Consider the following 26172-nt stretch of genomic DNA (forward strand, 5'->3'; position numbering starts at 1 on the left):
CTCAACTTACATCTCATTTTTCTGAAGAAAAATCACACTTATGCCCCGACAGCAGAGGTTTTCAGGTGCTCGCACTTTGCGTTTTAAGTCGGTGAAAGATCAGTGCATCTTTCCAATTGAATTTATTATTCGAGACGGTGACACACATTTGCTCCTGATGCAATAAATTGCTCCGGTCTTATTTTCTCAAAGTATTTAGGGTTATAGGTTTAGGGTTGTAAGTAAGGTTTTTGATTTAGTTTGACGTGAATATTTGGAGTAGGGTCAGGGCAATGTTTGTGGGTAAAAATTATGTTTGGCTTAACATGCAGATATTTTGTGGGAGCAATATTGTCACAGGAGCAAAATGTTCTGGAACCGTTCGAGCCATGTTCAAAATAGACCTACGTCTAAACACGCAAACAGTAAGCAATGTAAAATTATATCATCATCTGAATGAGTTTTCATCCTCACCATGATACAAGTCACAATGTATATACAGCCTAAATATTCCTACTTACAGTTATGACTCTATCTCACTTTCCTCTTGGTTTTGTTTTGCATCATATAATTATGCTCTATGTGCAGCCGCATTTATAAAATCAGCCTTTTATATTGTTGTTGATAGTGATGATGATGATGATGATGATGATGATTGTGGTGATGTTATTGATGAAAAGCTCAGACAATGCTTATCCTAGCATTGTTTATAGGTCTTTGATTTTAGAACTCAGTAGAGGGCAGGCTTGAAGGATTTGGATTAGGGTTAGGGTTATATTTGTGAGTATAATTTATGTTTACTTCAGCTAACAGATATTTCATGGGAGGAATTATCGCATGAGCAAATGTCTGAGAACCACTTTAATCATAATGAACGATAATCGTGTTTCACTGAATTATGAAATGGTGGACGCCCGAGTGTCACCCCTGGGGTTTAGATACCTACAATTTATCATCTGCGCTCGCAAATAGATATGTCGATCTTCAGTTTTGTATTTTAGCACGGAATGAGGAAAAAGCAACAAATCGAAAATTGCGTTTTTTCTGAATCAGTTGAATCAAGAATAACGTTAAACATGTATTCAAAGTGCAATACCACATCATGCGAAAGTTGTCTGGGTGATAGATAAAATATGTCAAGCACACAAAAAGGCTGTCCAAAATGAAGCAGTGTCATATTTTATATAGAAATATGGACTCGAAAAAAAGAAATTGGCAAAGATTCAAGCGTTAATACGAAACAGTGATATCAGCAACCATAAGTGCGAATTAGATGAGCAGATTTGATTTGATTTGATTTGATTTGATTTATTCACAAAATGCATATACATACATTATTCGCAAATATGCACATAGTTTGTACATGAAACATATTACACATTTTGTCTGGATCGTCATAAGCTATGAAAAGCTTGACTGGGACGCCCAGTATGGATAACGTACACATATTATGTACATAAACATCATTAAAAAAAAAGTATTATGCGCGTTCAATTTGTTCATAGATAGGAAGATGAAAGAAAGAGAGAAAAAGAAAGAAAAGTGAGAGGAAAAGATAAGGAGAGGGATACTCTACATCATGGTAGTTAAAAGTATACAAGATTGACAATTCTGGTAACAACTAACATAGAAGACTCGCTGCTATTATGTACGTAGTGTACGTATGACAAAATAAACTTGTGAACCTGGGGTAAGACAGCAGGCAAGAACCATGCAAATAGTATTGTTTAAACATATTTGCAAAGAAGGGTATTCTTTACTAGTCTTCTAAAAGTATGCTTTGATTGGCACCGTCGCTCTTCATGAGAAAGAGAATTCCAGATGTCAGGACCAGCATGTCGTATGGATCGATGGGCAAGGGCAGTTTTTGGATTTTCTAGGTGCACGTTTGTCGAGGTTCTGGTTGAATAACTATGAATAGCCGAATTAAAACGAAACATGTTTAACAGGTTGGTGGGAAGTTCTTGCGAATGGAATCTATACATAAAGACAGCACTTTGGAGGTAATGAATGTCGTAAATGGAAAGTGTACGCAATTGAAAAAACAATGGGTTTGCATGAGACCTGTAATCCGAGTTCGTGCAAATACGAACAGCTTTTTTCTGAAGGAGAAACAGTGAGTTGAGTTTAGTCTTCTGACAAGCCCAAACGATATTGCAGTAAGAAATATAAGGCAGGATAATGGAATTATAAATGGTGAACAACGTAGAGCTTGATATGTATGGTCTGAGTTTGTACAATATTCCAACTCCGCGTGCTACAGAAGTCACAACATTGGCAATGTGCAGATTCCAGTTCAACTTGTCATCTATAGTAATGCCTAAAAACTTCGTACTTTCTTTCTGTTCAATTTTCATGTCATCTATAATAATATCAAAATGAATGCCACAGTTTAGTGATCGTTGACTTTTGAACTTTAGATGATGATATGCCTCACAAATTGGTCATAAACGTACACAGATATCTTCCGCAAATCATCTTACACTGACTGTCGATCAAAAACAAACAAACAAACAAACAACCAAACAAAAAACAAACAGTTGACCCAAACGTTTGCCAAATATGGTTTGATGTACTGCAACATCCTACCAATGTTCACAACATTGTGTATGAATTTATAAATTATTATGTCATACTTTGATTGCTCATTAGTATTTGCTGTTGTTACTGATTATAGGCCTATTTTGGCATTCACAGACCAGTAGGGGAGTAGCGAGTTTAGTGACATCATAAATTTAGCTAATTTCCGTTTGTCTGTTACCAATATCAGTCTTCGTGGTGAAAAAGAATGGAACTTTTAAGACATAAGCGCCAGCAGCTTGAGAAAAACGTAGAATTGTATTCCATTGACGAAGTACTAGTATGTACATATATGGCAATGACAATGTTTTTTTTTTTTTTTTTTAATTATTGTTATTTTCCCATATCACCCAAATATGGTATTGGAGAAAATAAAAAAAAATCAAGAGATGCTTGCACCAGTGGAGAGCACAGTTCATCTTTTTTGTTTCCATTTTGTTTCGATGATGTCATGCGGAGACCACTGTATTTTGATCTAATCGCGAAACCGGAGTATTACAAAAATAATGGAAAAACAGAAGGTTGATAATAATTATGCAATATCGCTTTGTCAACCACCAGCTGACGAGAGTTGCGAGTACGGAGTACACTCTGTAATGCTGATTATATATGCAATGTGGGCGTGTTTATTCATCCTTATTTGGAAAGCCTTCCCCTTACTATGACCCTAATGCCATATACGGATACCGCGGCCTAATTGGGCGTTTCCAGATCATGTGACTTGTGCAGTGGGACATTCCGCCTACACTGAGAGCGCACGCTCACCGCGCACGTTAAATACTTGCCCTCTTCAGCGGTGGAGATCTGTAAGTGTCAGCGACGCCCTATCGGAGATTTCGAATTTCTGGATTTTATTTGACTGTGAATCGAAGGTAAGATTGTACCATAGTATCAGCTCTGTCAGTTAAACTTGATTCCTTCGATTGAAGACTGAATGAAACTTGGCCGATGTCGAAAACTCATGATAATTATATTGAAACTACTTGTCTTCCTGGTTGGGAGTAAGCTAGAGTATAGCTGACATGTAAAACGGATAAATGTAGCTAAATCGCGGGCGCTGCCATGCCCGTCGTCTCATGTGCAAGGCCTGTGTGCGCGAGACAACCCCTATTGCGTTGTAAATATAGCACGAAATGGCGTGACGGAAGAATTGAGAAATAGGCACATGTCATTATAGGTACTGAGTATTTGGAGCTTTTTAGCTTGAACATGGATGGTTAGCCGTCTCCTAGCCCGACCTGACTCCGTGCGGACCACTTGTGTACAGCGACAGGGCTGTTTATAGTTTAATAGCCGTCCCCGTAATTTTTGTGCTACGGTCGAGGTCCGACGACGTGTAAGCCTTATTGCCCCCATTTGATTGTTTGGAACAAATTAACTGCAGAATACTCACCCGGCCCCGCGCGGAAGCGTACTACTACCGGTATAACTTGTCCGCAGGGGCGCACCAGCGATCCCAACCCGTACCGAGTCGGGGTCGCATTGCAACCCTTGCTTATGCCATGGTTTATGTACCACCTGTATGGCTTAGTATTTTGGTGACCAGAGACCAAAATATAGGGTTTTACACGGAAATTCGTAGCCATACTGTTAGGTAAAGTTTGTTACTTACAATCAGAGGCGCGGAAATCGATTTACAAATACAATATGATCTGTTTTAAGAGCCCAGTGAAAGATTTTATCTGAGGTTTTAATTTAGCGCAAACAGCCTTGTTGTCCATCGGGTATGGATAAAATGTAACCGTCGGCACATATTATAATACACAATGTTTGCCTGTGGAAAAAAAAAAAAAACCAGGACGGCTAACTGAGAACTGATATTAATATTCATTCGCGCATGCGCAGATCATTTGGTAATCATGTAGAAATGCACACCTACCATTTCCTTCCTTAATTTGTCAATGAAAAGTTCTTGTGGCTATCAGAAATGTCAAGATGGACCATATCTGACAGTTTCATGAAATTTTGTAGCCAATTAAAGACGAAAAGTAGGGTAAGGGTACCAGTATTCGGTCAGCTACCGGTATTTGGTCACTTATCACCAGCCAGTAAGGTCAACTGTCACAACACACGCAAATCAAATCACATCAAGTCACATACAGTGTACTTGAACACTCATTCACAACAGGAAACTCCCTTGTTAGCCCCCTCCAAAAATCCGTCCAAAATCCCAAATTTTACCGTCAAAAGTGCAGAATTGGCGCTACTGTCCAAAAGCGTGCACGGATTGAGCCCAGCTTTAAGAGTATGGGTCGCCGAAAAAGCGCTACAAATCGAGAAATATGCCGTTCTCTCACAGGATTTTTTTGCTTACTAAATCGCAAGCTTGGAGCGTGATGTTATCCTAAAAAATGCAAAAGAAAAACGTGCCGATACACCTGATACAGTGTCTTAATGTACAAGGGTTGAATGCAAGTGCCGATTCCCCAGTATTCGGTCACCAATGGGCGCCGCAACGTCACTGATGCAATTTTGCGCCAACAAGGTAGCGCACGGCGCATTTTTCAGCTGCCTTGAACACGCATATCGCGTGACCGTATTCTGGGGAGTTTTCAAGGTGATATATTTGGGGATTTTGTGAAATTCTGTGTGATATTAAACAAAATGAAAATTGAGATTAAAGAAATATTATATATGTCACATACATTGCTGTAGATATGGTGTATACGTAGATCTATGTATTAGGCCAAGTAAAAAAAGAAACCAGTTTCTCGTCCTCGCGCGCATCGATTTTGGCCGCCGCATCGATTTTTTTACTATTTACTATTTTCAAAATGGCGCTGAAAATACCAAGAAATTCATAATTCTCGTCCCAGCCCGCTCCCCGCCCGCCTCGATTTTCAGTTGCCGCATCGACTTTTTTGATATTTACTATTTTTTCGGCCGCCGAAAAAAAAATCGACAATTCACCTACCAATCGTGATGTCTCATTTCTAATTACGCCTTGCGTCCTCTACTTAGCTGTAGTACAGCTGTAGCTTCTGTAGTGCGTATGTAATAACGCATGCATTTCACACTGCGAGCTCGGCAAGAAGGAATGACCCACAAAGCAGTCGAACTGTTTGGATGGGCGCGGGCGCGGACCTGGGCTAGCAGGTGATGAACAGCGCACTCGGTACGTCGTGAACGCGATAGCGGCAACATTTTTTGCGATCAATCGCTGATATTCCACGCATATTTCGCGCATTGTTCGTATTTTTCCCCGTTTCTCATATTTCAAGCGGATGAATTGTACTGTACAAATGCTTGTGAGGATTGTATCGAGTTTGTAGACATTTTCATGTCATTGTGACTACAAATTACTGTATGTGCATGTGTGTACAGTGTCGGAAGGTACGGTGCCGGTGCAGTGGCCGTGCCGCACCGTATTGGCAAAGTGTGCGTGTCTGGGCTGTCCAGGGTTGGTCACCGGTACCATCCCCTCTTAGTCCATGGGCCAGGCCAGATATTGGTACCATCTGAGGTGGCACAACCTTTTTGGTGTCATTTTGTTTGTCGGGCATAGATATGCTTATCAAGCTATGATAGCATTTCCAAATGAGTAGCTTAGTCATAGTAAATGAATTTTTAACCAATTTGGTCTCGTTGTTATATCCCTATACTTCTGAATCGAAACTAACCGCCATACAAAGAAGAGCACAGTCTTCTGTTTGTTCCAAAGAGCTGTAAAATGCAGCTCTATGGCATGTTCACAGGTGTTCTGTTGTAAACGCGGTGCGCTTAGTCTTTATTCAAGGCAGCGAAGGGAATATCCAAAGGTTATGATGTCCACAGCACTTAGTCTTTATTCTAGACGGCGAAGGGAATATCCAAAGCGTATGATACAGTGTATATCCTTTTATCTAAAAACAACAACAACAAAAGCAATTCCTAGTGAATTTTACCGTATTTTTCAATCATTTATCATTTTCCGGTGAAAACGCTACGGTGAAAATGCTGATACCACGCCAATGTCGCTTTATTTCCCTCCAACAATATAAGATAATGCAAAAACAATGTACCGGTACACTACGATACATTACAATGAATGATATTGTAAATGAACAGAGTGATTTTTGTTTAAAACTGATGTATTTGTCGATAGGGTAGTATAAAAACAGTATAGATAATCCCTTTTATGAGGAACTTTAGATATGATAACGGTACATTGGTCTAGATAAAGAACTAAGCGCACCGCGTGACAGCTGTGGACATCATAACCCTTTGGATATTCCCTTCGCTGCCTTGAATAAAGACTAAGCGCACCGCGTTTACAACAGAACAACTGTGGACATAAAGAAGGCAGTGCTCTATGAATTCTTTGTATAGCGGTTTAGTTTCGATTCAGAAGTATAGGGATATAAATACGAGACCAAATTGGTTAAAAATTCATTTATTATGACTAAGCTACTCATTTGGAAATGCTATCATAGCTTGATAAGCATATCTATGCCCGACAAACAAAATGACACCAAAAAGGTTGTGCCACCTCAGATGGTACCAACAACCCATTTTTCGGGTCTTGGCCCATGGACTATCTGGTCTGTCAGCTGTCTGCACGCACGCATGAACACATTCAAATGTGTAGAAGCCCGTACACTCTGCTCTGTAACGTTGCATCGCTGACGGCGATTTATTGTTCTATTTTGAAGAGAAAATGAATGCGCTTTTCCAGCAAATGTAGAATTATCAAATGGGTTAAATAACTTTTCCACGGATTCTGGTTTGTCTCGTATTTCTGCGGGATACTTTTCTTTACGATGTAAATTCACGGACACGGCCGTGAGTCGTATCATCTGTACCTGTGGTATACAATCATTCATCATCCAAATGATGAGTGATTTTCAAATGTCTTTTTAGAACATGAAGAAACATCTTTAAATGTTTAATGCTATAATGCCATATCAGTATCATTTTGATATCCATCTGCAATTGTACAACAGTTTCCAGTTAAATGTGCTACAATTGTACTGTGAAGAAATGCAGATACATACCAGCTGTGTGGACACAAAAAGTCACAAACACCAATGATGAATAAAGCAGTGTTTTGAATATCATGGAATTCATTTCAGTCGTACATTCTTTGTTGAAAGACAGGTTTTATACCTGTTTCTGAATAGCACAATACATCAGAATTGCAAGTACACTAGTATCAGAAATGTTATTGTAGTTTGAAAAATATTGCAAAAAAGCTAAAGTGACCGAATACTGGGGGTGTTACCCTAAATTTAGTTAATTTTAACTCAAAAGTACGCTGATTGACGATTGTGTCGGCATACGCATAGCACGATGGATGACCGATTATCTAAAAGACGAAATAACAATTATAATTGATTGTTAATAGTCTGTGATACTAGCCACTTGTTCAGTGTTTAACCACAATGATTATGTCGGCTTGACAGTAAAAAGTGGATAAACAAATCCCCTTTGAATTCAACTTCCTTCGCATCTTCTTCTCTCTCCCCCTCCCCTTTCCCTCCTTAGCCCTTACCTTTTTCTTCCATTTCTTCTCTAACCTCCCTGTATTCCCTACAACACTATTCAAATTAACATAGTTATCATTATCAACTTAAACTGTCATGATAAAATCAATACTTGACACAATTTTTAAAGAACTAATGTCTAAATCCTGGTATAAATAAGCTCTATCTATTTGAAGAGTGATAATCATGATAGTGGCGAGGAAATTAATGAGAAAAAAAAATTCCTAAGATGCGTCGGGGAAAAAGTACATATTCCACAAGTCGTGTTCGATATTGTTAATATGCGACTAATTAGAGACTATCAGAATCGATCAATATCGTTCTGTGTGAAATTGATGCACTACGCAGAGACAGCTTGCGACCGACGTACTTTTCAAATCCGATTTTTCATTTTTCTTCCCTTTTCAGCTTTCTAATTCCATGAAATCTCTTGATACGGTTCAATTTAGCATCTCCAATACTAAGCAATAGCTGCACAGAATCGATGCGTCATCAATGCCTGCTCACAAATAAACACTCCCTAAGTCTGTGGGGTAGTTATGGAATCTTTCATTGCCATACAGATGTCAAGTTAAATTTGTTGGGGCAAGTGTTCTGCATCAATTTGAAAATGTGCTTGCCTGACCAGACAAATGGTGAAAAAAAAAAAGGTTATGTAGCACCATGCTGTTAGTAGTGGGCCATGTGACCAACATGAATATTGGTTAGTTTTGCAAGAGGGGAAATTACCATTTAGAAGCATTGAAAATTAGAGAAGCACTGTGAGAGCGCAAACCTCTGCCAAGCAGCTCATTTCCACCACTGATCTTGTTAGAGAACTCCAAATGAGAATAGTGATTTCCATCCATTGTATGCATACCGGTACTGAAAATCGCCCGATTTCCAAATACAGAAGCCTTTTGATTCGTTATCAATTTTCAGCTGTGCGGCGCCTTGGCGCGCCGGCCTAACAGAAACTAGAACACGCACTTCAGTGCGTGTAGGCAAACCTCAAATACGTGCAACTTGAACTCCGTAGTTCATTGACCCTACCTACAAAAATATCGAAAACCCTTCATAAAATCCATGGCAATTTGCAGATCACTACCCAAATTTAGTCATCTGTTCCTTGTGTCATTCTCAACCTTTCCTGTAAGTTTCATACAAATCCGTTCACAACTTTTTGAATTATTTTGTACACAGACAAACGTCAATGAAAACATTAACTCCCTCCCTTGTCGGAGGTAATAAGCAATTTGATACAGAAATTCTGAGTCTCAGTGAGGAGCTCTGTGATTGACTAGAATATTTTTACAGGTCTGTGGGGAATCTTGAGGCCATGGGACATCCTAGTTTTGGCACAAAAAAAAAAATGCATCCCACAAGACGGATTTAGTAATGTGCAATGTTAATTTTTTATGCAAAGTTGTCACGTCAGTGTGTGTAGTATTATATCATCTTTGATATTTCAAGAACTGTGTGGTTATTTGTAATTCTCAGAAAGTACATGTATATCTTGTCTTTGTTTTTCTGCAGGAGAGTGCAATCCATCTGTAGTCCAACATGGTGAGTGTGTTTCTGTGGGTTTTCTGTAGCTTTGACAAGCTAATAAACTACATATTAAAACTACAAATGAATAATTTCTACATAATGGCTCTACCTATATCCAAAAGCTCTTGTCGTCAAAGTAGATCAGAAAGATGCCTGAAAAAGCGGGGGGGAGGGGGGGGGGTGTACATTGTATCCCTTATGTATCTTATTTTTGATGTATTACTGTAATATTTTGCATATTATTAGAGCAACTCATGCTGTACAAGGTCACTCGTTGAGGGCACTATTCACCAAAACATAACAAAATACATAAGAAAATATTCTAAAATTATGTTTTTTCTTAATTATTTACCACCATTATATAGGTCTTTATTTTAGACTGGTCAATCATTTTCACACATTGTATTTGCTACAAGGAAAAGCAAGTCAAACTGCACAATTTATGGTAGAAATTTCCGAATAGTAGCACAAGTGCTGGTCGAAAAAGGATTAACCATTGAGAACAAAAGTCACTCCCCTCAAGAAATCAGAGTCGTATCGTGGGAGAGTATTTCAAACTGTACCCTCCTTTTCCACTTAATCCTGACAAATAGAACTGATATGGACTAATCTTCGAGTATAATCTTTATTTAGAATTGACAATATCAGATTAGCGCATGGGCATGCCCAGTTGAGTAATTTTCATTTTTATTTTTTACATTTTTTTTTTTGTGCACGATTTCTATTTGCACATTCACATGTCTTAACCATCATATATCACCTCTCCTTTATAAGTAGGGATGGCGAAAAGTAATTACTATCACAAAAACTCCATTCTTTTGAACCTCCTTGGTTGGTATGACCATGGACTAGATTGTTACATGTCTCAGGTTCGAGTCCGAGAGTTTGATTTGGTTGTTAGTAAGGGTAAGAATAGACAAATCCATATTACTCTAAATACATGTAGGCAGAGTTTTTATTTTTTTATGGCTGCCCTGATCCCATGAATGGTTGGTGCTAAGCTCATAAAAATTGCTCTTTAGTACAGTTGGGCCACAAGTTTAGATACACCTGGAAGGGAATCAACTTTTCTCAAATGTTCACAAGTTTTGTAATTCTTGTCAGCTTATATTTTGATGATAACAGACAAATTGTATCTCTGCTCAATGTAAATTAGCAGAGATGTATGAAAACATTTTAGGAAAATTGTTTCCTTCTGTGTAGCCTAGATGACAGGGGCTGGACCTTGTAGCCTGGATGACTGGGGCTTAACCTTGTTTTACTGTCCATCCGATGTTTTCTTGATGGTTTACTCCTTATCTCTCCATATACACCGTATGTCCAAAAAAAAAAAAAAAATACAATGGGACCCTCTGCAATGATAACTTTTAAAATAGTGAATCAATCCAAATACAATTTCAGGGTATAAAACTATAACTCTTTGCCCACATCTCACAGAAAACCCCATTCAATTTGCTTGAGTGGTCAGAGAAAAATGAATTTTGTAGAGAATGTCAGGAATCTCTTCCCTCCAAGTGCTGTCTATTGTGTTTACACATTGATATGCAGTTCCAAGGGCATCCAAGTGCTAAACTTGGAAGAATCAGACTCATGACATGCTTTTAATACAACAATTCACATTTCTATGTAACTGTTCAACCAAATTGAAAGGGGTTTTCTGCAAAATGGAGCAAAGATGTTATATTTTTAGACCCCGAAGTAGCATTTGGACAGTTCAGTCGTATTGGGTGTTATCAATGCGAAAATCCAATTGTAATTTTTTTTTTAGACATACTGTATAACAAGGATGCTGAATCCAAATTTGCATGATGCAAGTTATGCATCCTGAAGAGTTTTGAGATATTCAAAATGGCTACCAAAATGGCTGTTAAAGTCTGAAACTCATATATTTCCATACATTGTATAAATGGTGCCAAATTAGACACAAAAATGAAGTATGAATGTATTTTGAGGGTGCTGAGAATCTGAATCTAGATGATGGGACTTTTGCATTCTTGGGGATTCTAAGATATTCAAGATGGCTGTCAAAAATTGAAATTCCCTTATATTTCCTTTGCAACAATGAAAAATTTGATGGTCTTAACCTATTTTGGGGGGTATTCTATCCAAATCTTGATGAAGCAACTATTTTACCCACCGGTTGAGGTTTTTGAGATATCCAAATTGGCTGCCAAATATTTAAATTATGAAATAGGCATTTCCTTATAAAATGTAAATGAATTTGAAAAAGATTTATACTTTATCCTGTTTCGAGGGTGCTGAATCCAAATCTGGCTGATGCAAGTGTTGTATTAGTTAGGTTTTTGTGACATTCAAGACAGGGCCAAAGTGTATATGTAAAAAACCTTGTATACAGTGTATCTCAAAAGGCTCAAGGATTGAAAAGTTGCATCAACCAGATTCGGATTCATCACCCTCGAAATAGCGTAAAACCATAATTTCAATTAATTCACCAGTTGTAAGGAAATGCTTAAACTGGAATTTCTATTTTTGGCTGCCATCTTGGATTTATGGAAAAAAAAAAAACTCATTGATATAAAAGTTGCATCTACATGATTCAGATTTGGAACCCTCAAAATAGGGTAAACCCATCAATTTATTCTTAATTTTGTACAATTTATACGGAAATACGTAAATATTTAGATTTCCATTTTGGGCAGCCATTTTGGATATCTCAAAACCCTCAGGGATACAAAAGTTGTCATATGTCTAAATGAGGATTCAGAACCCTCAAAATAGGTTAAAACCATCAAATCTTGTTTCAACTTTTCATCATCTGAAAGGAAATACACTGGAATTTGTTGAAGAATATTTTGAAAAGATCCTCTTTAATATAAAAGTTGCATCACCAGATTTGATTCAGCACACTCAAAATATAAAACTATATTTTTGTGTGCAATATTTTTCACCATTTATCAATATCAGGAGATATAAAGGAATTTCAGATTTTGATGGCCATTTTGAACTTCATCTCATTATCCAGATTTTTATTCAGCACCCCTGAAATAGGGTAAAACTATCAAAACACTAAGGGTGGACAGTAAAACAAAGTTAGGCCCAAAATCTGACTTTGACACCCACACCAATGTGCCTGAAACTTTTGGACCCAACTGTACATGAAGCTGTATGTGTATGGATTCATACGAAGATGAAGAGCCTGTGTTTTGCGATGCCCCTTCATTTGCATTTTGATGATGTTCATTAATTTTGACCACTGGCCTTGATGTCAGTGAACTATTTATGATAGGATGAAGTGACTTGGTTAGACTGTGCAAATCTGCAAATCTGCAAATATGCACAATTGACTGCACTGATGTCAGATTGCTCCACTTGTTCAGGGTACATGTAGTCACCAGTTAAGATCTTTTTTTTATGAAGATAAATTATTGATTGGTATTATTGATTAAAAAAAATCACACTGTCCAGGTTGAACAGTGCAGACAAGTATTGGAACACAATCCTTCCATGTGAACTCATGTTCAATGAGGTCAATGACAACAGAATAAAAAATGGTTTCTGTATTCACAAGCTTGCACACATTTCTTTGCACACTAAAGTGATATCTTAAAGGAGCAGTACAATTTGTTTTGATTTTGGTTTACTTATTCTGAAGATCATGACATTTTGTCTTTCTCTGTAGGCTTTGTCCGGTGTCCAAGTTCCCAAGGAAATCAAAGATGTTGCAGACTTACAGAAGTCAAAAAAGACTCATCAGTATTTGGTATTTGAACTTAAGGTATGTATATGCACATTCAACAGTTACAGGGGAATTGGGATTCAGTTATGTAAAAACATGGTTGCGCACATACACAGTTGTAAGTAAGTGAAGTTTGAAGAAAATCATACAGTCCTTTCAAAAATTTATGTGTTTGGGATATTGCCTTCTTCACTGAACAAGAAGATCATTTGGTACAACAATTAGTGTTGAGTTCTCCTTTTTATTCAAATTCCAAACTGACTAGCCAAAACTGCAACTGCAAGTTGTTACAGTTCCTAAGGTTGTTGGAAACTTTGTTTGAAGAGCTCTTTGAATTGGAAGATTTTGTTATACACATATTGGGTATTTTCTCATATCAGACAGGAATTTCAAAAATTTGAACCGAACAATTTCAAATTTTCCAATTATTTTTCTGCTTGATATTGAATGGTCAGACAAACCTTGCAACAGAAAGATATTGATTTATTTTAAAGTGTCCTGAGTGGGTAAAAAAAAACAACAACACTGTTTAAGAACAGTTATTTGCATGCTTTCATTCTGCAGTGCATGTTAAGTTATTTACAATGTCAATTTCTCTGAGCTGGAAGGATGTAGGAACCTCCAGTAATTAAACAGCTCTCCATACTTCCATGGGGGAAAGGGGAAAATGCTATGAATTGTTGGAAAACAATCTGCAAGTTAATAATTTTATGGTGTTGTCATTATTTCTTTCAGGCAGTGAAAATTGACGGCAAAGAGACAAATGTAAGTATATGGCTTTATCTCAGCAAGATATTTACATACATATTGTACCCATTCAGTATTTCTAAGTGATGGCTATATAGGTTTTAATGGCTTTAGTGGGCTACTGATGTTTATGTTAAACCCGAACTAGGCCTGGAGGCTTTCTGAGATGGCTTTTTATACCCCCGCCAAACGAAGTTTGAAGGGGGTATATAGGAATCAGCGGACGGTCGGGCGGTCGGTCGGGTGGTCGGGCGGTCGGTCGGGCGGTCGGTCCGTTGCAAATCTTGCGTCGCGAACTACTTCCTCAGTTTTCAACCGATTCCCATAAAACGTGGCACAGATGTGTGCCTTGGGTTGTAGATGTGCAAGACGTATTTTTTGACAGTACCCAAAAGTACGTTGCCATGGTAACGGCATATTATGGGCAAAAATGGGTACAAATCTTGCGTCGCGAACTCCTCCCACAGTTTTTGATCAATTTTTATGAAATTAGGTACAGATGTTCATCTGAATATGTTAATGTGCAAGACACATATTTCCGCAGTGGCAAAAAGTGCGTTGCCATGGTAACGGCATGTTATTGGTAAAATATAGGGCAAAATGCTTCATGGCAAAACTGCTTCATCAGTGTTTTTCCAATTCTCATGGAATTCATATTGAATGTTTGTCTTAGGATATAGGTCAGCATGACACATTTCTTGACAGTGACAAAAAGTATGTTCCCATGGTAACAGCTCACATATTATGAGCCAAAATGATGGAAAATTTTTGCCATGGTAACGGCATATAAATGGCAGAAGATCAAGGAAAGATCTTGCAGATTGAACTACTTCCTCTGTATTCGACTGAAGCTCATGAAATGTGGCACACACATTGGTCTTGGTGGGAAGATGTGCAAGACATATTTTTTGGACGTGTCGGAAGCTGCGTTGCCATGGTAGCGGCATATTAATGGCGGAAGATCAAGGAAAGATCTTGTGGATTGAACTACTTCCTCAGTTTTTGACAAAAGCTTATGAAATGTGGCACACACAATAGTCTTGGTGGGAAGATGTGCTAGACATATTTTTCGGACGTGTCGGAAGCTGCGTTGCCATGGTAACGGCATTTAAATGGCAGAAGATCAAGGAAAGATCATTCCTTGGGTAAGACTGTCGTCACGGGGCGGGGGTATTAATCACCTTCAGTGATATTTCTAGTTTCTTTTGAGTCTCCCGCATCTTTTGACACCAAATTTGTGATGTCCAAACGCACAGTTCCGAAGTTACACATAAATTTTTATACATGCATATTAGACCAAATATTGCTCAAAAATGTGAATTCATGTGCAATTTGCATGCAAATTGTGCTTTCAGTCAATTTCCTAAAAGCATGATTATTATTTGCTTTTATTGATTAAAATCAATTAATGATATATTTACATGCTCAGAACAGTGTTGCCAAAAATATTTTATTGAAAAAACAAACACAAAAAGTCAAAAACAGAGAAATACATAGATTTTTTAAAAACAATGAAGTACTTAAAGGGATAGTACAGTTTTGGTGGAGATGAGAATTGGGTTTTTAACTTTTTGCGAGATACCAAGAAAACACTTATGATGTAGTACAGAACATACCATTTTAAGAGGAATTCAAAGTTTATTTGACGAAGATCGGGTTTGGAATGACTGAAACATCAAAAAACAAAGTAAAACAAAGTGATCGTAATAAAGTGTGGGTCCCACACTTTATTAGAATCGCTCTTTTTTGATATCTCAGCCATTTCAAAACCAATTTTCATGAAATAAACGTTGAATTCCTCATAGAATTATATGCTCTTTCACATTTTATAAGAGGTTTCTCATTATCTCACCAAAAAATGTTAGAAACCTGAAATTAGGTCTCAACCATAACTGTACAATCCCTTTAAGCATTTTTTCTTGACAGAATTTTTTCACTTACATTTGCTAAGGATACTAGAAAGCATTTATACCAAAAATAGGCCTTTACGGAGCTTTTTAGTGATTTACAGCAATTAGTCTCATTTCAGACATACATCATGCGTAAATTAGCATAATTTTTTTTTGTGGAAAAATCGACTTTATGGTTTTGCAGATAACGTTGCAGGCAATGTGTGTGCCGATTTTTGTCGCGATCTGCTCATTCCTTGTATGTATGTAATGAAATCAAAAGCATTTTTAGCTCACCTGAGCCAAAGGCTCAAGCTTAGCAGGTAGCATCCCTATTGGGATAGTATCTTAATTTGCTCAAATGGGCACTACCCTCCCCTGTGGGTCCCCAGGGGGCCCAAACCCCCCAAATAAGGGAATCTTTGCAAATCTCCTTCTCTAGAACCAGAAGTGATAGAGCCAAGTTAAAACTGCGAGTTTGTACATTGATGACTTATTCTGTTTCAAGTCTTAACCCTAACTAGGCCGGGCTATTTAGGTAGTTGATAGAGCTGGGGGTGGGGGGGGGGGGGGGGGGCCTCCCAGGCCCCCCTCCAGATCTCGGCCGTCGACTGCGCGATCGCAACGAAAATTGGCACACGCATTGCCTATGATGTAATCTAAAATATCTTGAAGTTAATTTTTCAAAAAATTATAATTTATGCTAAATTATGCAAATTTATGCATAATGATGAATGAAATCAGACTATTTGGTATAAATCACAAAGTAAAGCTCAAAACAGGCACATTTTTTGTGTAAATATTCTTTTTAGTGTCCTTAGCAAATGTAATTAAAAAAAATTGTGATATCAGAAAAAATTCTTAAGTATTTTATTGTTTTTTTGAATTTCTTATGTATTTCCTTGTTTTTTCGACTTCATGTTTTTCATTGTTTTTGCGAAGAAATTTGTCCGCGACATCGCTCCGTACATGAAAATATGTTATTCATTGATTTTAATTGATAAAACACCAAAATAATCATGCTTTTATGAAATTTGCCTGTAAGCACAGTTTGCATTGAAATTGTACACGAATTCACGTTTTTGAGCAATTTTTGGTCTGACATGCATGTACATATATATGCGTAACTTCGGAACCGCGTGCCCGGGCGTCACAAATTTGGTGTCAAAAGATGCGCGAGACTCGAAAGAAAAAAGTCATGAAACGTCGTGGCGATAGCTTTCTGCGATTGCGATACATCGCGAGGAACGTCGAGGGGGGGGGGGCCTCGGAGGCCCCCCCCCCCCCCAGCCTAGTTAGGGTTAAAAATGAATTGTCATTAAAAAAAAACACTTTTTTTTTCTTTCCTTTTTTCCCCAGTGATGTTCTGTCTTTCAACCCTGAAAAACTGTTGTTAATGTGTCAGGTAATATTGGAATTTAGTAAGAAATCTACCATGTGGTAAGACAGTTCTCAAATATCATATGGCATGAACAGCAACCAAAATCCAGGGAGAGGATTGTTGTGAAAAACAGTTTAGTACTGCTTTCAGTGCAGGCAGCCAAAGGATTCTCACAGCTGTTGCTCTAAATATATAGCATATTAATCATTTCAGACCTGGACCCTAAAGAGCTCTAGCGATCGGATTCCATTACCGCAACAAAAGGAGGGGGAAGAAAAGAAAAGATATGTCGAGCTTGACGAGTTCAAAGCCCACTATAGCGCTTTTGTGACTAAGGAGCTGACAGATGACACGATTGTCTTCGCAATGTACGACTTTGACAATCTTCAGCAGGAGGGAGGGAAATCAGCTCTAAATCGTGTCGCATTTCAGTGGTGAGTAGATTTGAAATTAATGTGAATTTGACTTGTCACAGGAAATACAGCCTCAGAAATGTTGATGAGTAGACACTACATAACATTTCAAAGCTTTTTATGCTTCCTCCGGAAGGGTGCTGGAGGCATTATGTTTTGGGGTTGTCTGTACGTCCTTCCCAAATTGTTTACGCAATAACTTGAGTAATATTGAGTTGAATCTTAACAAACTTGGTCCAAGTATAAAGTGTGATGGAGCAATTACTTAATTAGATTTTGGGTAAAATTGGCCAGAGGTCAAAGGTCAAGGTCATATCGTGAAATTGTATCCATTTACTCAAGACTGGATGAAGCAAATTTCACCAAACTTTGTTCAAGGATGACGTATGATGGGGCAATTGCTTGATTAGTTTTTTAGCAAAATTGGTCAGAGGTCAAATCCTAAAATTTATCCATTTACATGATAACTCAAGACTAGATAAAGCAAATTTCACCAAACTTGGTCCAAAGATGAGGTATGATGGGGCAATTTTGAGTGAAATCGGCAAGAGATTAAAGATCCAAGAGGTCAAGATCAAATGCTCAGAATTTCACCATTTCCCCCATATCTATGCAGTGCCTGAAGGAATTTTCTTGAAACTTAGTGTGTACATTTACTACCAAATAAAGGTTCTCCAGAGAGGTCATGAGGGTAACAGGTCGAAGATCAGATGAAAATGTTAAAATTTCCCTTTTTTCTCCATATCTCGCAAATGGTTCAAGGTATCTTCATGGAACTTGGTACATATGCATTTACTGACTGGCAGGGGTTATCTAGGTAATTTATGAGTCAAAGGTCAAGGTCAACTCCTCAAAATTTCATTATTTCCCTCATTTATGCAGTGCTTGCAGGATTTTTCTTGAAACTTAAAATATGCTTAAAATATGATACATGTATTACCTAATGGAGAATCTCTGGAAAATTTCCTGCCAAAAGGTCTAAGCTCAAGTGAGAGTGCTATATTTCACTTTTTCCTCCATATCTTGAAAGTGACTCGAGGTATCATGAAACATAGTACATATATATGCATGTTCTACCTGACAGTGATTCTTTTGGGAATTTTAGGGTCATATGGTCAAAGGTCAAAGGCCAGGCTAAAATGCAAAAAGTTTCCATTTGATACTGAAATTACATTTTCTCTTCATACCTTGAAAATTACTCAATGCATTTAAACTTATAAAAGGGTCAGAAGTCAAGTAAAAATCATCAAATCCCCATACATACATGTACCTGCACTCAGACAAATACAGCAAACCTGGTTCAAGGAAAGTGAACATTCAACACATTTGTGACAAACCTGTCATTTTGCTAGTTATGTGAAACTGTCATCACACATTGTCATGACATTGTAATATAAACCTTTTAGGAGAACCATGCATTATGGCGGAGGCATACCAGTCGCCAAAGCGACATTTCTAGTTTCATGTGTTATCTGAAAGAAAAATGATATGGGCAGCTCTATTTGGAAGAACACAGGCACAGAGCTTTCTTTATTGGAGGGAAATTTTCTTACTGTTAGAGTGAAGATTGTTGCACTCAGCCAGGTAGGATGAATTTCCTATGTTGTGAATTTCTTGAAATCAAGTCATGAATTTGGAAGGGTACATATTATTAGATGCAAAAATATTGGTATGCTCTTATTTTTGTGCTTGTTTCTGGTCACCACAAAATGTGTGAAAATCTCTACTTTTACAGTACTAGTATTACAGATATTTTAAGTGAGCATATCTATGGCACAACTCACTCAGTGTACCAAGCTGATTGTGGAAACATGCAAGATTTTGTTAGTACAGGAGGATTTGTCATTTTTTCCCTTACTTGCATTGTTACCAGAGCAGAGCATAAGGCTCAAGTGAGCTGTTACAATCACTCTTCGTCCATCATGTGTAAACTTTATACATTTTCATCTTGAAAACCCCATGACAGATTTTCGCCAAGCTTGGCAGGTAGCATCTCTAGGGCCCGAATTCATGAAGGTGGTACAAATGAAACCATGGTTTAAACCATGGACAAAAACCATGGAGCGCCAAGTCTCGCATGGAATACAGTATTTCGTTACGAATTCAGTCATTTGGTCGGTGAAATTATTATTTTGTAACAAAATGACAACACTTTGTAACAAAATGAACATTTCGTCCACGACATAATTTCTTAAACGAAACGGTCATTTTATCGACGAAATGACCAATTTCGTAGCAAAATGTTCTGTGCGACACTTGGCGCTCCATGTTTTTTTTCCAGGGTTTAAACCATGGTTTCATTTGTACCACCTTCCGTGAATTCGGGCCTAGGGGGTTAGGATCTCAATTTATACACCCCCGCATACATGAAGGGGATATATTTTCTACATTTTCTAAATTTTCTCAATACAGTGACTTTGGCAGGTATTTTTACCAGTATGATGGAATATGCAAATAAGACACCATGCCCACATAGGTGTTCTCAAAGCTGTCCCCCCCCCCCAAGTTTGTAATGTTCTCGGATATTAAAGAGTCTGCAAGAATGTGTGGAAGGTGAACTTGAGATATTCGGGTGAGCACGATACCCCCAGATCTTCTGCTGCTTGTCAGACTTTAACTGGAAATTCATTGAGATTCTGAACTAAGCAAATAATACCTCCATCGAAAGCTGAGAGCATACTGAACATGAATACCCCACATTTGCAGGCCGTTTGCAGCTTAAATACAGTTAACCTTGCAGAAGTCGACACCGCGTAATTCAACAACTTGCCTAAATAGACTCGGCAAAAAAGTCTAGATTTTTCCTTTTTATTTCTTGAAAATTTCCTCGTCTTAGCCGACATGAGTAAGTCAACAAGTCATGTATGTAAAGATGATTTGTCAGTGCAAACCATTTTGGGATTTCATTTTGGATTAAATGAACCTTTGGAATAGCAAACTTATTTCATTTTTGGATGATCATACCTTCGAAATAACATACCTTTTTTTTCATTTTCGGATCAGAACCTTGTATCATTTCTTAAGGACACACTGCAATACTGTTATGTGCGTTGTCTTTGATCTCTGCGATTCAGTCACAGTGAAACTCTCTGGAGTCTTAAGTACACATGGGAAAGAGCCGAGCTATGCCGAGGTTCACAGTCTGACATTCTGGACTCTTTCTATGTTCCCACTCTTTCAAAAATCTCTCTCTCTTGCTTTTGTTGCATTGCCACCATAAATCAGCACCTAAAATGCGTGAACTTGAAATCCAAGCCATTGCAGTGTGCACGTTCTAGCGACCAGAGAAGTGAGACTAGGACCATGATCCATCATCTCCCTTTTCAAATCACCATTAAAGGAGATAAACATTTTTATGAAAAATCGCACTTGAAACATCTTTTTTTTCTTCCTGCTGTTTACACAAACAAAATATTTTGAGATGGCTTTACAAGAAGCCGTTGATGTGTTTGATGATGAAATGTATACCAGTGAGTGTCCAAGACTTGTCACTGATGCGCATAATTGTATACAAGTCAATGAAATGTTGACTTATGCGCAAGTACACTTTTGTGTAAGTCAACATGTTTTGCTCAATCCCAAATATTTCGACTTAGGTGAGGTTGCCTGTAGATCATTGTAAACCTGAACCCTCATTCGCAGCATCCATACAACGGAATTTTGCCCTATGATTTGATGACGTCACAAGTGGACCTCATATTTTCACAGTGGCCATATGAATGGTGGGGGTGTTTCACTAAGCTCTAAAACAGGTCATTCCTAAGTTGAATTGTATTGAGCTTAGGATTGATAGATGAGTGTAAAGGGTACAAATTTGCTTACATAATATTTTTACAATTACACAGTTGAGCCAAATGTTTACATACACCTGGAAGGAAAACAGTTTCCTCAAATTTTCTCAACTTTTTTTTGCTCCTGTAGACTTACATTTTCATAGGGACAGACAAGTTAAATATATCTCCATAATGTACATGATTTGTGATCTGTCTAAATCACTCAGAGGCATATAATGCATATGGTTCATAACAGTAAATATCTGCAAATAATTGAGGGTCGACCAACTGTACTAGGCTTTGTGTTACTGCCTGTATTTTTACATGCAAATACATTTATTTATACTTCCAACAAGAACACTATCTCACCTGTCAGCAAGGCTTCACACATAGCAAACATTTGTCTATCTTTGTTGCAGCTTGTGGGCATCACTTAAAAGAATAATCTTTTTTATGCTTTGTTATTTGCAGGTGCCCAGATAACTTACATGCAAAGAAAAAGATGTGTTTTGCATCCAGCGTGGAGGACCTGAAGAAAGAAGTGGCAGACAATACGCCTGTGATATGTGCAAATGAAAAGGAAGAAGTTACTTTTGAAAATGTGATGAAACAACTAAGCAGGAAGTAATTTCATCAGGTGGCAAACATGGGGATGTATTTTGTGTTGCATTGAAAGAACACAGAAAATACAATCTCGAAGAGAAATATCTGCAATCGTGCTGTCCTGCTAGTTGTAGTTTTTCGACCCAAATCTGGTTTCTGGTTTCAAGCCTCACAAATGTGAGCTGTTTACTCTACTGAGTGCAGATGACTGTTTTCAACATATCGCTCTGCTTTACAACATTATGTTCCACCCGCATAAAATCAAGATAAAAAGTAACAAAGCGCCAAACATGATTGTAAATCAGAAAGTGTAAGAAAAGAAGACACTTTTCTCCTCAAATTTGGAATGATGGAGCAATTAAGTAAAAACTATGCATGTCCTACATTGGATGAAGTACATATTTATTATGACTATATCATCCATTACATCAATACCAAAAAAGAAGAAAAAAAAAAAGGGAAAGAAAGAGTCTGTGACGTTCTCACAGACTGCTCCCATTCAAAATTATCCAGGAGTGTGAAATTGATACATTTATGCATAGTGACAATATGTCTCTAAATCAGATGGAAATATAATATATTGGAAGTGAACTGGAAAAAAAATTCAACTACAATGTGAGACATACAAGGGAAATTTGTTGAAAGCCAATACATAGCAGATTTCCATTGTTGTACCTGGATCTCCTGTAGCATTTCACATGATGTATTGTACATAAATATGTACATGTGGTATTACATCTGTTATTGCAAAAGTAACATTGTATTTGTTGCTCACCACTGAGGTCATAAAGAATCAATAATCACGAGATAAAACTGGAGTCTACCATTCATGTTCATTCCCCATGTCAAGACTCCCTGCTTCAAGCAAGTGGGCTGACTTAAGTCCACTTGCCTACTGCTGATGCATTTACTGGCAAACTTACACAATTGGAGAAAACATTGTGAATGTGTGGTGTCTTGTTACAACCAAGCTTGTCACACCGAGTTTACCCCTGGATCAACATTATCTTGACTTAACGACTTTGGTATTGATTGAATATGGATTATCATTTGCATGTGAAAGTTATCGATATCATTATGTGTAAGGAAAAGGGAACTGTCTTCTAGTAGGCCAGGGGAGAATATGGATCTAGCAGTACTTCTAATCTTTGTGAATCTCAAAATATTTTGTTGTAATAGGAGATACTCCCCGTGTGTAGAGGCAAATTCCAAGAAGCGTTACTCATGACATCTCTCATTTTTCATACGTTTGGCAATTAAACAACCCATTATTTAACCAAAGATGTCAAGATTACTTTCTTCCAGAGCTGCTGTTACCATTGTGGATCTTGTCAAGGATGTATTTGAGAAGGACAAATTTGTAAATGCCACATTGAGATTAATATTTTCAGAACCCATTTCTGTAAGTTATATACATATGTATTTTTCAAAGATCCTTTTTAGATTCCTCAAACAATAATTATAAAGTGTATTCTTATTTGCAGCATGACTTATGTAACTGTTTTCTCGAATATGAATAAGCAAGATTGGCAAATTCACTTGACGAAGTCAAAGGGAAACTCATAACATCCAATGGTGTGTGATCTGGTGGGGGGGGGGGGGGAGGGGGGCAACAAAAACCTGTAGTGTATGTCATTCTCTTTGTATCAAGTACAATGTATGTTCAGAAAAGGGGCTATAATGTGACAATGTGTACATGTATACTGTGAACTGATTTTGTTGTCCCAGCAGATTCGGCAAATGTGGTAAATATTGTGATTGTTCTGTTGACATGTGAAGGGGAAAAAACACACAGCATAATCAGTATGTAATAGCTTGGCAATTCCATCATGAAATGTAAGGAAAACTGTTAAAAATACAAATTTATTGATAAACTTGCATTTTTGAGTAGACCATGTTGTAAAAGAGAACATACATAGTAATAATACTGGAATTGTTGCTCCCCTATGTTTGGTGGCGAAGTGAGTGATGCATGCAGTAATGTTGGATTGTGTGAATAAACCATCTTATGACCAGTTGTGTCATACAGTCTCCTTCAACTGAAAATTACAAATGTTCCTTTGCATAGCATCAAAAGAAAGCTGCAGATATTAAGGCTGCGTGTTTGTAGTTAATTTTAGGCCTCATGAAGCATTTACATTTCAGATGGTGACCAACTCAATGGTGTTTGGTCTCCTTGGTATGATGCTGGTGGTGTGGAATTCCCCCACCAATCTGCACAGTCATGTTGATTAATTGAGATGTAAAATTCTTATTCATGAGATGACTGTTTCCTCGAGATGTTCGGATGGGGTGAAGAAAATACTTCTTTTTATATGACGGCTCTGCTTTTGTGATTGCGAAGGAGGATTTGCATATTGGGTTGCAGCATAAGAATAGCTTTCTCTATGATCTGTTCATCCATTCATGCATGAGAAAATTTATGGTGTAGTGGCTGACTGAGTTTTAACAAAAACATTAGTCCAGTCAGATTTTTCTTTTTCCCCTCCACTGAAAGCTGTTGATAGGGGATCTTTGTATATTTGATATTCTTTTTTTTTTTTTCGTTTTTTGAAAACTGATATGTGCTCAATCATATTTTACCATAAAGATTTGGTAGAGATACATGTATATATTTTCATTGGCATCAGATTTCATGGGTAAGGCTTCAGAATTTACATGCAAAACCTAAGTTAGTTTTTGTCTTTATGTTATGTACACTGTTTTGAGCATGGCTTTTGCGATTTTGTAGCTTCTGTAACTGAGACAAAAAGTTAATTTGATTATAAAGAATAGTTATTGTGTTGAAGATCTGTAGCTTCAATCAAACAATGCAATTGCAAATGTTTTTAGCCTGGTAACAAACCTGTTGAAAAATAAAACCTCAAGCAAAAGAGCATTTCTTGGGTATATTTTGTTCCATGGAGGGGAAAATGTTTCATGCTTTGCTTAAGGATTGGACATAATTAATTTATCAGTTAGTGCTTTGATTAGCATTGGTTTGTATTGCAGCATTTTTGAAGTTTTGCAGGTGGTTTGTTCTCATACTAATGAAAAATCAACATTGGTTATTTCCATGTGATATATATATGCATTAACAGGAATTTCTCTAAAAAGACAGCATAAAAGATTACATATGTAACTCCATTCCATCTAGCTGTGTTGGCTCTGTGTTGCTTTGTACTGGTGGTTTTCTGCTTTCTTTTTTTTTTCTTTTTCTTTTTTTGCTTATTTTTTATTTTGACTCCAGGATCCATGTTTTTGGGAAATGAGAATGGAATAGGTGGTGGGGGATGATAAGTGCTTCCTGGTATAAAGAAAAGTTCAAGACTGTATAAATTTGTTGTGTAAAATGTTTTTTACTTGCATACTGAGTGCATGTGTGTAAAAGTGAGGTATGAAGTTTTGTGTCCTGATCTGTGGGATTGCTTGAGGAGTTCTGCAATACTGGTAATGCAAACATTTTCGCAGTACATTGATTTTCACGTATTTCGCGTTAACTTCTGGCTTGCGTGAATTAAAAAACCTGTGAAAATAGCGTATCTTCACAATTTTCTGTGCACATTTGGAATTGGTTGACAATTGGGGCAGTACAAATTGAAGAACCTGCGAATGTGTTTTTGAGCCACTCGGGGCGAAATATTAATCACACAAAAATATCAACGTTTACAGTATCAGACATTTCATTTCTTTTCTCGCATCACGCCAGGGCAAACGAACCCAAGTGACATTAATCCATGCCAAATGTAAAGTTTTGACAAACGTACTTCAGGAGTCTACTTTATAGTGCTGTCCAAGTTAATATAATTATGCCGAGGTCAAAAGGTTTTGAGTATCATGTTCACGCCTACATGCAAGACTTGGCCATTTTTCTCCTTTTTTTTGTGTGTGCAAACTTTCAATGCAGTGACCAGTTCCAACTTGGATGATGGGTGCGTTGTGAGAACCTAATTGTGGTGCTTGTGGTGGGTTCCTTGGAGTGTGTACGTCCTTTTGTCCATCCCTGTCTCTGTCCAGGAGTCTGTTAACTTTCAGCATTTACATATGTATCAGCATACATCTGTCGTGTATTGTGTTTACAACTCTGTAGTGCAGTTGCTAACTAGAAAAGCACTCAAGAGAGCACTGACCTTCACTAA

At 37.6% G+C, this 26172-nt stretch overlaps 1 protein-coding gene across 1 annotated transcript; it reads left to right on the forward strand.

Moving 5' to 3' along the window:
* The first annotated feature begins 3314 nt into the window (after positions 1-3314).
* LOC139730914 (actin-depolymerizing factor 2-like) lies at positions 3315-25372 on the forward strand. Its single transcript, XM_071641793.1, has 6 exons — positions 3315-3431; positions 9537-9566; positions 13192-13287; positions 13984-14013; positions 17479-17699; positions 21923-25372. Exons 2-6 carry the CDS (start codon positions 9564-9566, stop codon positions 22077-22079), a joined length of 507 nt encoding a protein of 168 aa, XP_071497894.1. The 5' UTR covers positions 3315-3431; positions 9537-9563; the 3' UTR covers positions 22080-25372.
* Positions 25373-26172: the final 800 nt, after the last annotated feature.

This window comes from Diadema antillarum, unplaced genomic scaffold (assembly GCF_040938485.1).
Source record: "Diadema antillarum isolate AM-2024a unplaced genomic scaffold, OU_Dant_1.0 seq00000343_RagTag, whole genome shotgun sequence".
In the NCBI taxonomy this organism is placed as follows: domain Eukaryota; kingdom Metazoa; phylum Echinodermata; class Echinoidea; order Diadematoida; family Diadematidae; genus Diadema; species Diadema antillarum.